General features: G+C 43.1%; 1 protein-coding gene across 2 annotated transcripts in view; it reads left to right on the top strand.

The window, feature by feature from the left end:
* LOC146867869 (uncharacterized) overlaps positions 1–6016 on the top strand; it is a 587713-nt gene extending 581697 nt beyond the window's left edge. The window contains exon 12 of one of the 2 annotated variants that reach the window (XM_085608579.1): positions 5332–6016. In XM_085608579.1, coding sequence (XP_085464705.1) covers positions 5332–5495 — 164 coding nt within the window. In that variant the 3' untranslated portion in view covers positions 5496–6016. The remainder of the gene's footprint in view (positions 1–5331) is intronic. The other variant, XM_085608578.1, reaches the window with a different exon arrangement.
* The last annotated feature ends 7490 nt before the right edge of the window (positions 6017–13506 follow it).

Raw genomic sequence — 13506 nt, 5'->3', positions numbered from 1 at the left:
AATGTAAAAAAAAAACATTGTCAGAGGCAAAAACCATAGGTGAATGGCAGGCACTAACACAAAATAGTGTGCAAAGGCACAAAACGTGAAGGCTTGAAGAGGATGAGAGTCCGACAAGGAGTCGCCAGTTGGGCCACTGGTCGTGACCAGTTTCATATAGTGGGAGTAGAGAGTGTGAAAGGGTTCGCGGGCTGCTGTCCAGGTTGTGGACATTATGTTCATCTTGGTTTGTGGAGATGGTGTCTTGGCTCTGAGGTGCAGTTCAAGGATTATCGCTTTTGAGGAGATAGGAAGTGATGGAATCAGTGAAATGTTTGGAATGCTGATTTTTTGTTTTTGTCTTGTACTTGCCGGTAAGGTCTGTTGGACAAATCAGGGGTTTTAACTACTGGTAGTTAATGCAAGAAGAGTTTATAGAAGGTTCATAGTGCAAATCTGGGCCAAATCCTGCATCAAATACAGAGGAAGGACTAAAGAGCACTAGGGCATTACTTGGCGAAGGAGGCGGAAGCTGACATGGTCAAAGCTCAAGCCATGGATTCTCTCCAAAGGGACTAGCATCAGAAAGGGCAGAAGGGACACAAAGACCCTCTGACAAAACCTTTGGGCAACACACATGCGGAAAGAAACCTCTCCTTTGAGGAAGCCGCCATGAGATGGCAATCCTATGGCATTACAGTCCATCGAAAATGCTCCTGCCATGTCAGTGAGAGCAGTTTGGGGACAATACCAAGATAGAGCAGTGAGGAAACTCACAATGCAGCGAGCACTCTGCCACAAGGATGATCAAGGTAGGGCTTGTGTCACCTCAGGGGCTCAGAGTTCCACCAACCAGGCTCTAAATCCGAGAAGCAGAATCCATTGCTCGATTTTTCTTCACAGTACTAACCCTATGCTGGAAACAATTCAGATGATAGATTCTTCTCCGTTCTTAAAGTTTCCTAGAGAAATTGCTGATTTGAGGTTACTACCAAAATGTAGACCAGGCCCTAAATCCTCCAACAGACCCCCGATAGAACCCTTACTCATATAGAAATCTCTTATATAGAAATCTCTTACAACATTTATGGGATTATTCAGCCAGTAAATACAGAAAGCATGCATAGCACATATGTTGACATATATTTAATTTTGGCAGATGCTCTGGGTGTGTATACCCTCTAGATGCGTTGGCCAGTGAGTTGTCCCACTTCAGCCATTGACTCTTCGCTGTGAGTGATGGGATTTTCTTGTGGTCGTGTGCACATCTGCATACAAAGTAGTTCACTTCAGTCTCTGGGCTGGAGGGCGAACTATGCTTTTGTATCATGTTTTTTTTGTTCACTTATTGGGCCAATTTTTTGCTCTTTTTTGCCAAATGTGCTCACTGCCTTAATATGGTAGCAATTTTACTGTTTATTACTTTGAAACTTCGAATTCCTTTTTCACAAAAATACATTTAATAAGCTTGCCAAGGCCAGACCTATTCGCTTTCCTACTTCTTGCTTTTTCAGCGTCGACCTGAGGGCTGCGCTCACTTACATTTTTGTTAACTGGCTTGAGAGCACGGTTGTCTCCAAGCCTGATTTTACTTATACCTACAGTGGTGTTCGCCTCCACCTATGGGAGTGTTACTCTCTTACCACATACTATGGGCTGTTTGATGTGTCATTTTGCCTTATAGGCAATACTTCGATTGGAAAGTATGAAGGACTATCTTTCCTCTGCAAAGTACACTCAATCGTGTTATTTGACATATTCAATTCTTTACCTACTCTATGCATTCCCTTCACAAAATAACCCTCTTTTGCTACTTTCTTTTCTGGCATTGGCAAAGCCAATAAGGCAGGCTTCAACTCTAATGTGCAGCTTTGTGCATGTAAACTGCATTTGTGAAAACCTTTGTTTACAGGCGTAGGCACAGTACAGCCAGATCTATTGGTATTGCCAATGCTTATTTTAAGTTGAGTTGCTGTGCTTGTTTGCCAACCTCTTCCCCCACCCACCTCCCAACCTCTTGCTCCTCTCCACCCATAACCGTCCCTACAGCAATTCATTCTCCTATCATAGAAAACGGATGCTATCAACAGCAGTTCTGACAAGTCCATTCTTTCAGCATCAGTATTGATGCGTTAAGACAGAAGAGGACGCTGCACACTCAGTAACTCTTCCCATAATTGTTTAAAAGAAGGTTGGATTGATGTGCTTCCGTACTTGTCTGGTTTGTTGACTTCCAACTCCTTTCCCCTCTCTCCCGTCCTCCATGCTTGCTGCTTAATTGAAATGGCTGATACGTGACCCTCAGACTTCTTACTTGAGTTATTAATTGATTGGTAATATCAGTAGCGTAGCAAGGTCAGGTGGTACCGGGTGCGGAAAAGTTCTTATCACCCCGGCTTGACAAAATGGCAAAAATATGTGTTTAAAACACATATTTTTGCCATTTTGTAACCCCCCTCATTGATGACTCACGGGGCGGCCCGCACCCCCCTTCCTACGCCACTGGGTAATATTGCCATACCTTAGTTTCCCTGCTTCTCCTGTATCGACCTTCCCTCAAATTTACTGTCTTGGACTCGCTAATGCGTTTATGATCTACATTTGTATTCTGTCTTTCTCACCACCATTACCCCATGGTACTTGTGAAATTATTTATTGCCATGCGTAACTGTAATTATTGAATTTGGCTTATTGATTTCGTAAAAGCTCTACTTTCTAACTTTGGCTTTCTCTAAAAAAAATTCTAAAGAACACAAAAGAAAGACCAGACGAGCAATAGGTCTGGCTTGTATTTTGAGTCCAGACGAAAATATTTAGGAAAGCCTGCTGCAGTGAAAATCAAAACAAAACGAGCTTTTGCAATGCAATCAGTCTTGCCTTTGGGACCTTGTATGTATTTAGTTATGCAGCACATTAGCCTGGATGCTGAAACATCTACTGTTCTTTAACATGGCGGCTAAATAAGCACCAAACAGAGTGACAGGCCAGGTATGGGAATACAAATATTGCCTTTCAGCGGGAAATGGTATAGTCCAAAGCTCTGTTTTTAATATAAAATCAGGGCCTTCGGTGGTCATATCACTGAAAATACAAGATTTAAAAAAAATATTATTGTCTACGGGTGCTCATGGAAGACAATTTCCATGGACTGGAATCTAGAGAATGCTAAAGTGATTCTGGTATTTTACTGACCTCTGCTGGTCGTTTTCTATCAAGAAATTTAAATAGAGGCAGTTGCCAGAAAAATTTTAAAAAAGAAAGTCCATTATCAGAAAGCAATTCTGGTAGTTTACTGACCTCTGCTGGTCATTTACTGTCAAGACAGTTAAATAGAGGCAGTTGAACAGATAAAAAGTCCCTAAGTGGAAGCAGACAAGTACTAGGGATTATCTCCAAAGCCCATAAAGTACATACACATATAAGTAAAGAAAGTTAAATAGAGGCAGTTGAACAGAAAAAAAGTCCCTAAGCGGAAGCAGGCATGAACTAGGGCTGATCTCCAGAGTCCACAAAGTACATATAAGTATATACTAAAGTATATACAAGAGGTCTCGAATGCTCGACCTAAAAATGATTGCTTTCTTTATCCAAAGTTCTATGAGATAAAGAATTTAATGTATGATAATTCTGTGTTCTTTTGAGATGTAAAATAGTCTATGATGCAATGCAAGCACTCCTAATGAGATGGAATGATACACCAAACAGCCAATGGCATGATGTGAGAGAAAAAAATATTTTCCTGAGTGGAGCCAAAGCACTCTCCATGCATATTTTGAGTAATTGGTTACAACATGTTTTGCAGACAGCTAGGTGTCAAGCCAGATCTAAAAAGGTCTCCTGCTTCTAATTTGAGGAAACCATGTTGGGCAGATGTGATGCTCTATATGTCTGCAAACTCTTTGGCTAAAGACCAGACAGTTGGAATAAAATCTTTTCTTGTCATTTGGGCTTGCACATTTAACTTGCACCACGTACGAGGTGCAGTCCATGAAGTGCACTGTTTATAACTGCAATTTTAGCATAATATTTAATGAATCGGAATTGGAAGCCAATTTTTGTTACTTATCAATTCTACAAATGCCCACTATGCAGATGTGTTTAATATCCCATCCGCTTTTTCTCAGAGTGTGCAGTGAGACTGGCTGCATAGTTTGTACATGCATAGATTCCTGTTTGATTTTTGCTTCTGGTGTCTCTTGGTACAATTACCCCTTTAAGATTTTAAAATATTTATTTGCTTCAGTGATTCTTGACTGTAAGATTAGATGCATTCTTCAACTAATTAAAATATGATCTGGCTTGTTCAAATGGCAACTTCATAAATAAAATACTATATGCTAAAAAAACAAGCATTTGCAATGCAATAGGTTTCGCATTTACTCAAGTTTGAGCTATTGGCATTGTAAATGACAACACCTTTTATTGATGTTTTGGTTTTTAAAACATAAATAAAAGGCATTGTCATTTGCAATGCTAATAGTTCAAACTCTCGCAAATGCGAGACCTGTTACATTCCAAATGCTTGTTTGTAAAAGCTTCCTATGCCTCACTTTCACTTTAATGGTGGCCAAGCTTTTTGCTTCGTACGGCCCGCGTCTAAAGAAAGGTGCGCGGCCTCCATTAAGGTGAAAGAGCGACATGGGGCACTTTTACAAAAAAAAGCATTTGTTTAAGTTGACAAACAAATGGCTTTCTTTTGTTGTAAAAGCGCTCCATGCTGCCTTTTGTCGGTAATGGCGGCCATGCCCCTTTTTAGACGCTTCATGTGTGAAGAAAGGTGCACGACTGCCATTAGGTAAAAGCGCAGTATGGGGCACTTTTAAAAATAAAAAGCATTTGTTAAGCAGCAAAGTGCATGTAGAAGTGCCGGGCTGTGCAAGGAGCATTTTAGAAAGCTAAAAACGCAGCGTCCATAATCAGGGGCCGCGCTGTCATGAAAACAGGGTGGGTTAGGGAGAGCCTGTCGTGCTTGCAAAAGCATCTAGATTGAAGACATTAAAGAAAATAGTGATCACAGACTGTAGTTAAAACAGACTGTATAACAACACAAGTAAAAAGTCCAGTTCTCACGGAAGGTTACAAATGCAGACTAGGCGTTACTAAGGCCGGACTAACAAGCCTATTAACGAATCAGAAGCAACAATTTATAAAGGACAGTAGCAGGAGCCAGTTGAATATATGGGCGGAGCTTCAAGTCCGTACCTGAGTACAGCATGCCTCACAGAGCAGCGCATGTGCTTCCTAGGCTCGACCTAAAAAACCTGTTTATTTTTAGAAAGTTTAAAATGTTGGTCACAGTGCATCTGTCAAGGCTATTTAATATGATTGCCAATCTTTTTCTCCTCTGCCTAGAATCTTCTCGGCCTCCCCAGCCACTTGCAGTTCCCGTGGATGGCTTTTATGACTTCATGGATGACGGCTTAGACCAAGACTTTGCATCACCTACAAAACGGCATTCTGATAAATGGGGTCGCCAGAAATCACGGGAAAAGAAGGAAAACTGCAAGCAGCAGTGAGCTACAGCACCTCTTACCTTGCTCATAGCCGGTTTCCACATGCCATTTCCCTTGCCGTGCCACCCAACCTCCAATAAGAAAATTAATTGGTATTCGTGGTAGCCTAAAGGCGCTGCACCAGTGCGAGATGCACCTCATGAATCCACTCTTGTAGGAGTCTCTGCCATTACAGAATGTTGGGTGGCCATGGCTTGGTCCGTGACTTATTGAGAAAATTGAAGTTGGTGCAAAAAATGGAGGTAACTACATGCATCAAAGCTCTGAATTGTAGATTTTGAAGAAAACATACACTCAAGTAAAGGAATGTTGCAAACCCAGCATAGCAATGACAATAGATATTTCTCATGGAAATTGCAGCCACAATGTTACACTGGACTAAAACATGGGGAAGGGGATTATTTACATCTGTCCCTGCTGCATTTAAGCTATAGTTGTCTATACAGTTGTAGAGAAACCTGTATGTGTACAAAGTATATATTCACTGATGCTTGACTGTACCAATATTTTTCATATATATATATATATGTATATATTATTTTTTATTTATGTATGTTGATTTTGTTACACAGTACTCCTTTACAGCTTGTTTATCATCACAATTAATTAACAATAAAAAAAGAATACTGTTTCCATACAGTGGCACATCTCTGGACATAAAATCTAGAAATGTTATGGATAAGTTGACTTACGAATTTGTTTTTGAACCAATTACAGCCTGGAGTAGAAGCTCACAGAAGCAGACATTTGTGATTCAAGCCCTTTTTCTCAAGGCATGTAAAACCCCTTTATTAAACCTGAAACATTTAATGGGAACCCATAGGCCACTTCTATTACGTTGCTCCTCATGCGAACCACATCAGTGTATGACTTGAAGGAAGGCAGTAGTGGTAAATTCACCAAAGAACAGTTGATGGACTACCATAGGCTCCGGTGCTATGTCCATCCTGTGTTGCATTCCCTTGATGGCAGCTGAGATTGCCAAAGGGAAAGTCCATTTTCCAAACTGAAACCAAGTCCAACAGTATTTTTTTGTATGTGTTCGGGTGTCTCACTCACTGTGATAGTTACTTGTTTCTGAAGGCGTTTTAATGGCTGTGCTTGTTGCCAGATTGCTCCCTCATCCAGAATTTATGAGAAAGGGCTTTTACGAATTGTATACTGTGCAACTAGAGAGCAGGAAACACGATCCTCCATCTCAAGAGACATGCTTTGAACCCCCCCCCCTCCAAAAAAGGACATATCAAGGGACAGATTTATCATTGACTTGCGTCGTCATTGCGCTACACAAAGGGGTGCAGGGGCGACGCAACTACTAAGTCAGATTTATCAGTTTGGCCCTGCGTTGTGTTACGTAACTCTGCCCCAGGGAAGTTCCATGGGTGGAGCGTGGGTATTCCCTTGCACCCACCCATGGATTTTGGCGTATTCCCAGATTTACCATTACTGGTAGATTTGAGAATGTGTCAAAATGCTACCCCCAGGTGAGGTGTAACAAGGAAAAATATTTTTATTTCTCCTAGTTTTTTCCTTTTGCAGCACATGTAGAAAGAGGAAAATGCCTCAGATTATTGTTTTTCTGCAGGAAGGTGACCATTCCTGCAGAAAAACAACCCTGTCTGCAATGCAAGCACCCATGTACTATGGCGCAAGGGTGCCTGCATTGGCGCTAGGCAGCACATTTTGCACCAGCACAAGGAAATGACAAAAATGTGCCATATGATGGTAAACACATTGCATTCTTCCCTTTCATGCAGCACAGCACAGCAAGGGTGCTTGCTGCGTGATATTATTTTTAATCAGTCCCCAAGTGCCCTCCTTTGTAAGTTTAATCACTATAGTTGTGCCTAACAATATGCTAGTTGGAGTCTGGTGACATTCTGTTTTTGTTATCATAGGAATCTTGAAACGCTCTGGGAATGCGCTGTGTGACTAGTCTCTATAACAATGCACATCAAAGGAGTGAAGGGTGATTTGAGTCTTCACAAAGCCACTCACCTGCCCTCAACCCTCAAAATACTGAGCATCTTTGATAAAAAAGCTGATGTTAGCTAGGTGGAGATAAAGCTTTGGGATACTTGACAATACAGACTCTCGAAGGACCAGTAACTATCACCCCTGCATGATAAGGCCCTCCTAATATACCATGAGAAAAAACATTGCAGAGAAGGCTGATGCACTGAAGTAATCAAATAAGGCCCAAATTATCCTCTAGGCTGCCAGTATGCTCGATGTATAATGTCATTTTGACTTGATGCACATCTACCACTCGTTTTTCCCCTTGAAATGCTCCTCCACGCTAAGCATTGCATGATCTTCCATCCTGTCCATCCTTCCTACAGCACGGATCCTATTCTCTCCCTCATCCAATGTGTGATCATCCTTTTGGTATCTGATTTGGTGACTGGGGTTTGGTGCCTACCTCACCTAATATGATCTTTCTTCTTTCTGGGTGATCTCCCTTCCCACATGGCCCCATTTATACTGGTGCACCTTCATCCCTTTTCCATGTATGACCTCAGTTTCCACATTTCGCCTGTGTATGTGTTCGCTTTCTCCCATACCCAAGATCCCATCTCCCCAGCCAGGCTTGCCGAACGTTTTGTTATGTTGACATAGTCTAGTTAATTTTCAAATTTCACAGTATGCAAAATGTGGAAACATTTTTACATCTCTTTTAACAAACTTTTGAATGATTTTTCCCACCAGAGATCAGTTGGATTAAAAAAATGCTTGGAGTTAATTTGCAAATTTCATATTATGCAAAATGTGGAAAATCTCTACCATTTCTTATAACACAAAATTTGAAATGATTTTTTCCACAGGAGAGCAGTTGTATTAAAAAAAATGCTTAATGAGAGACATTTTCTCTTACAACCAGTTTCCTGCTAGAATATCATGTTTCATTTCTGTGCGAGATGTACACCTACATAGAAATTTACTCGAGACATTGGCAAAATATATTTTATGTAATAGGTGTAATTATGGGAAATTATGCTTCTTTGCTGGAAAAAATGCTAATTTTGCACATCCCTACCTTTTATTCATGACCATGTTTTCCCTATCAATATCTGATCTTTGTATTAAGAAAATAAAGTCTCTCTGGATTCCATTCACTTGCAGTCATTTCACCATTGAGTGATTTCGCTCTTTTTTCTTCTCTAGTGGTCTCCTGCTCTTTATTTTCAGCTCCCATCTAATTTGTGTCTCCCTTCCACATATGTCACTCCTCTCACAAACTTTCTTTCGTCCCTTCCGCCAGGGAACTACAGGTTTCCGTCCTGAAATCACTAATGTGGCCATGGTACGTTTTTTTTTCTTTTTGTCAATGTTGGACGAGTGCGTTTGTGAATGTACGAATGTTTGCGTATTTGTGCATTTATGTGTGCATGCTATAAATGGGTGTGTGTGTGTATGTGCTAGATATATGTGTGTGTAATTATGAAAGTGTGTGTGTCTCTCTCTGTCTGTCTGTCTCCAACCCCTGCTGCACATTACAGGCTGCCACTGCCCTCGTGCTATACAAGTAACTATTCATCATAGTACATGCTCTCACTTCCACTAGGAGAGCACCACACACCATCTAAATGGGTAATATCACAATGTCACATATCAAACCAAAGTTTGCTCCCCATTACTGAAGTCTTCCTAGTTTGCAACTGCCCCTAAAATGAATCTTCCAGAGTGTACTTTCTCTTCCATTGCTATATGCATTTTACCACCTTTGTTTCAATGTTTTATCCATGTTTCTCCTTACCTTCTCGTGTGCCATAACACTTCCTTCCTCGTGTTTGTATGACATTCCACTGATTCCTTTGTGAGATGTGTTTCTTGTGGGTTACTGTTGTCACTCCACTCCCACCATATTCTGGTATTAACTATGTGCCAAGCTCTGTCATGTGTGACACCCCCCCCCCCTATCTTGAGACCTTATCAGTCTTTTGGACATATATTTGTTAATGTGTACTTTTATGTTCTTTGGCACCTTTTCTAGTGTGTGATCTCCCTTACCCAGCACACTGATGTGCATGTGCACCCCCCTTTTTATGAATCATTGCACTATTTCAAATCCTCTAGGTGTGTCCGCTTGTGTCAGTTCCATTGGCTCAATATCACTAGTAGGTGTTGGAAAGAATTCATGGTGGAATAAAAAGCAAAAGTATAAAAGTACACGCTTTTTTTAAAGTTTGGCTGAGGGGTGAAAACAGGGTTAAGAATTTGTGACACGGGCAGGTTTTGAGAAAGAACAAACCAGGCTTTAAGTTTCTTGTATTATGTCACCAGCAGTGATACAGGAAACCTAATTCCAAGTAATTCCCCCCTTCCCCTGCCACTTCTATAGCACTTTTTCACATGGTAATGCAAAAAAGCACCTTTAAAAGTGGCCGGGGAAGTGACAAATGATAATGTTCAGCCCCAACGCAGAAGAATGTTAAAAAGGCTGCGACAGGTGGGTGAGGCAGAGCCTAAGGCATTACATTTTTAGATGACAGTAAACTCAATCCTGTGTTTCTCTTTCTCAACCACAGATTTTTTTAATTAGCAGTTGTCTCTGCCCTTGGCTGAATTTCAAAAGGCAGCAATAGCCATTATTAAAAGGAGCTTCTGTCTACAATTATAATTACCAGGGCCTTCTAGCTCTGGTGCCAAGCCGAGTTATCTGTACTTGAGGAGAAATGGTATTAATACAGGAGCGGCCCGTGCAGCTAAGCGCGGTGGGGGCCGAGTTTGGGGCGGGGGGGGGGGAAATTCGACAGATGACGATGAGGGAAAATTAAATAAATAATTAATTTTCCCTCATCGTCGTCTGTCGAATCCCCCCCCACCCCACCCCCCCCTCTGCGATTACCTTCACGGGCCGCTCCTGATTACGTATCGAGGATCGTGAATCCCCCAGGTACGAGAACTGCAGATTCATACACCTGCTTTTTTTTTTTAAAACTATTTAACGGTGGGGGGCAATGCCATACGAGAAGAAAATGTGTGGTTCAGCAAATTGAAGAAAATCATTGGTTAATAACGTTTGACAGATGTTAACATGCGCAAACTCAAATTCCACAAATAAATCTGTATCCTTCTTGCAATGGAAACAAAGACCTCTGTGTATTTGCAGTGAGTGTTATTTCAGTTTTGCACTTTTTATATGTTAAAACTGTGCAGGTTTTCCTGAATTAATTTAGAAAATACATGCAGTCAGTGCTGTTTTCCTGCACAGCTGTCTATGAAATCATGTTTTATCGTTAATTCTTTGTTTTTTGTTTGCGTTTGAACACCTTTTGGTTACTTTAATGAAATAAACAGTGTTACTTCTAATCAACAGGCTGTTGTGTTTCTTGTTTTTTTCAATAAATGTAGTCTTACAGACCCAGCCTCCAAACTCGTTTCTTCTGTTCAGTTCCTTTTAAATTAGGTTAGATCGGTTAGTTGGCACACGTTTTAGATCCAGAATGGCAGATTGAAAGTGGACGAGGAAAGCAAGCGTTTGAAATGGGGTTCTGGTTGGCTAGGGAATGCACCTAAGCCAGGCAGAACCCACCACTGTAGTCTGGGTAAGGGAGTTACACACCCAAGATAATCTCGGCTCACCTTCTTGGTAGCTTGGCAGAGCAGTCAGGCTTATCTTAGAGGCGATGTGTAAAGCATTTGTGCAACACACACACATCCCAGTGACACACTAGGCACACCACAAAAAGACAAGGGCATATAAAAATATCACTTGTAGTATATATAAAACGCACTTGTCATAAAAATGCATGGATAATAAACCACTTTGCCAACTAGGCAATTGCCATCATATCACATGTAGTGCACTTAAGTAAATAACTATAAGTTGCACATGTCCTATGTAGGACCTGGGGTCTCCAGGCCCTATGGGGCGGTAACGTGACATGAGCGGTCGGGCCACCAGAGGACTGTGTGTAAAGCAACCATACAACACGCACCTCTCATGCGACGAGGAACACACACAATAAGTGACACCACACTGCAGGAGTTATGTAAATACTCAAGTTTATCCAAGTAGATCACGTTAGATGCAGTTCATGAGGTAGCAGTACATTTCATAAGCGGATAATACAATAGCTTGCGATGTACATATCCGTCAGGAGCTATAAAGGCTGCTCATACCACATATGCAATTCATGAAATAACAGTACTGCCTGGGGCACAACTACCACTCACGTAGCTGTACACGCGCGTTGGGCGCGCTAACCGGTGACGACCTCAGAACGGGGCACCTAGCATGGAGAGCTACTCGTAATCTCTGGCACATAGCACTGCAACAGGGAATATAAATAACAGAGCGCTACTCGTAATCAATAGCGTTTAACACTTCGATATGGCACATGAATAATAGCGCGCTACTCGGAATCAATAGCACGTAACATTTCAACCTGGCATATGAATAACAGCGGGCTACTCGGAATCAATAGCACGTAACACTTCAACATGGCATATGAATCACAGAGCGCTATTCGGAATCAATCGCACGTAAGACTTTAAAGCAGGGCATGTAAAAACAAAGCGCCACTCGTTATCAATGACTCTCAGTACTTTGGAGCGGAGCATATAACACAAAGCGCCACTCGTAATCAATGACTCTCAGTACTTTGGAGCGGAGCATATAACACAAAGCGCCACTCGTATTCAATGACTCTCAGTACTTTGGAGCGGAGCATATAACACAAAGCGCCACTCGTAATCAATGACTCTCAGTACTTTGGAGCGGAGCATATAACACAAAGCGCCACTCGTAATCAATGACTCTCAGTACTTTGGAGCGGAGCATATAACACAAAGCGCCACTCGTAATCAATGACTCTCAGTACTTTGGAGCGGAGCTTCCAGCGGGGAGCGCCACGGGACTTGAGGAGCAAGTCTCTGGGCTCCGGTGCAGTTCGTCGGGCACCGCGCTTCAGTACCGCTCGAGGGGGCACCCGGAAAGGATCCCTCGGCGGGGTCTCTTCCGTCGCGAAGACAGGGGGGGGGGAAATCCCACGGAGAGGAAACCTGGCTAAGGGTGTGGTGTGGCTCCCAACCCGCAGGGGGCGCACCGGGGGCGAAATCAGCCTCCGGGCTTACCTCGATCTCGGCGTCAGCAGGCGTCCACTCCCACGATGATGGGGGAACTCGGCCCCGGCCTCGCACACCTCCTCACGCAGCTGTGACGGCAGCGACGGGGCCCCGGGCTTCTCCGCGGGCCTCGCGACACGGCAGGGCACCTCTCCAGGCCTCCAGGCCACGGCGGTGAGCGCGCTGGCTTCGTCGTCACCGGGGGGGGGCTCAAATTAAGGATGGGGTTCTGTGCTCAGCGGAGCACGCTGCCAGGGGCCCCAGACCAGGGCAGGGAGCGCAGGGGTCACAGCGCTAATACCTGGTCGATCCCCGGTGGTTCTCCAGTCAGCTTTGCATCAGGGTTCAGGGGTCAGTCTGGACACGCAGTCTCAGTGCTTGGTGAATAGGTTTTAGAGTTCAGTCTGGACACGCAGTCTCAGTGCTTGGTGAATAGGTTTTAGAGTTCAGTCTGGACACGCAGTCTCAGTATTCAGTTTTGGTTCTCAGCTGTTAGATGAAGTCTTATTGGCGCAGATGTATCTGGCGCCCTTAAGAGGTTCTGTTACAGGGGGTTAGGAATGGAGAGGGCGACTAGATCCTTCCTAGTCAGGCTGGGCAGAGAGTCTCTGGGTCCTCCTACTGCTGGGCAAGATCAGTGGGTTTCACAGGGTCCCTCACTCACTTAAGAGTTAGCACCTAGATCCTGTCACTCTCAGAGGCATAAGTCCCTGGCTAGGCCCTACCGCCTACACTCCTGGTGGATTCTTCCAGCTCTGCTTCACCCCAATGGCCAACTCACTCCAAAAGTTTCCCTCCCTCTCTTAAGTAGCCCTAGGTCAGGTGACCTCTAGCCAAGGCGGCAAAAGAAAAACCACACCTCCCTTCTAGAAGGTTCCAGCACTTTCCAGGAGCTTCCCCACTCTCCCTATGGGACAAAAAGGCGGGCTGGTGTCGCAACATT

Source organism: Triturus cristatus, chromosome 1_2, assembly GCF_964204655.1.
Source record: "Triturus cristatus chromosome 1_2, aTriCri1.1, whole genome shotgun sequence".
Taxonomy (NCBI): domain Eukaryota; kingdom Metazoa; phylum Chordata; class Amphibia; order Caudata; family Salamandridae; genus Triturus; species Triturus cristatus.
This window is presented reverse-complemented; position numbering and strand designations above follow the sequence as displayed.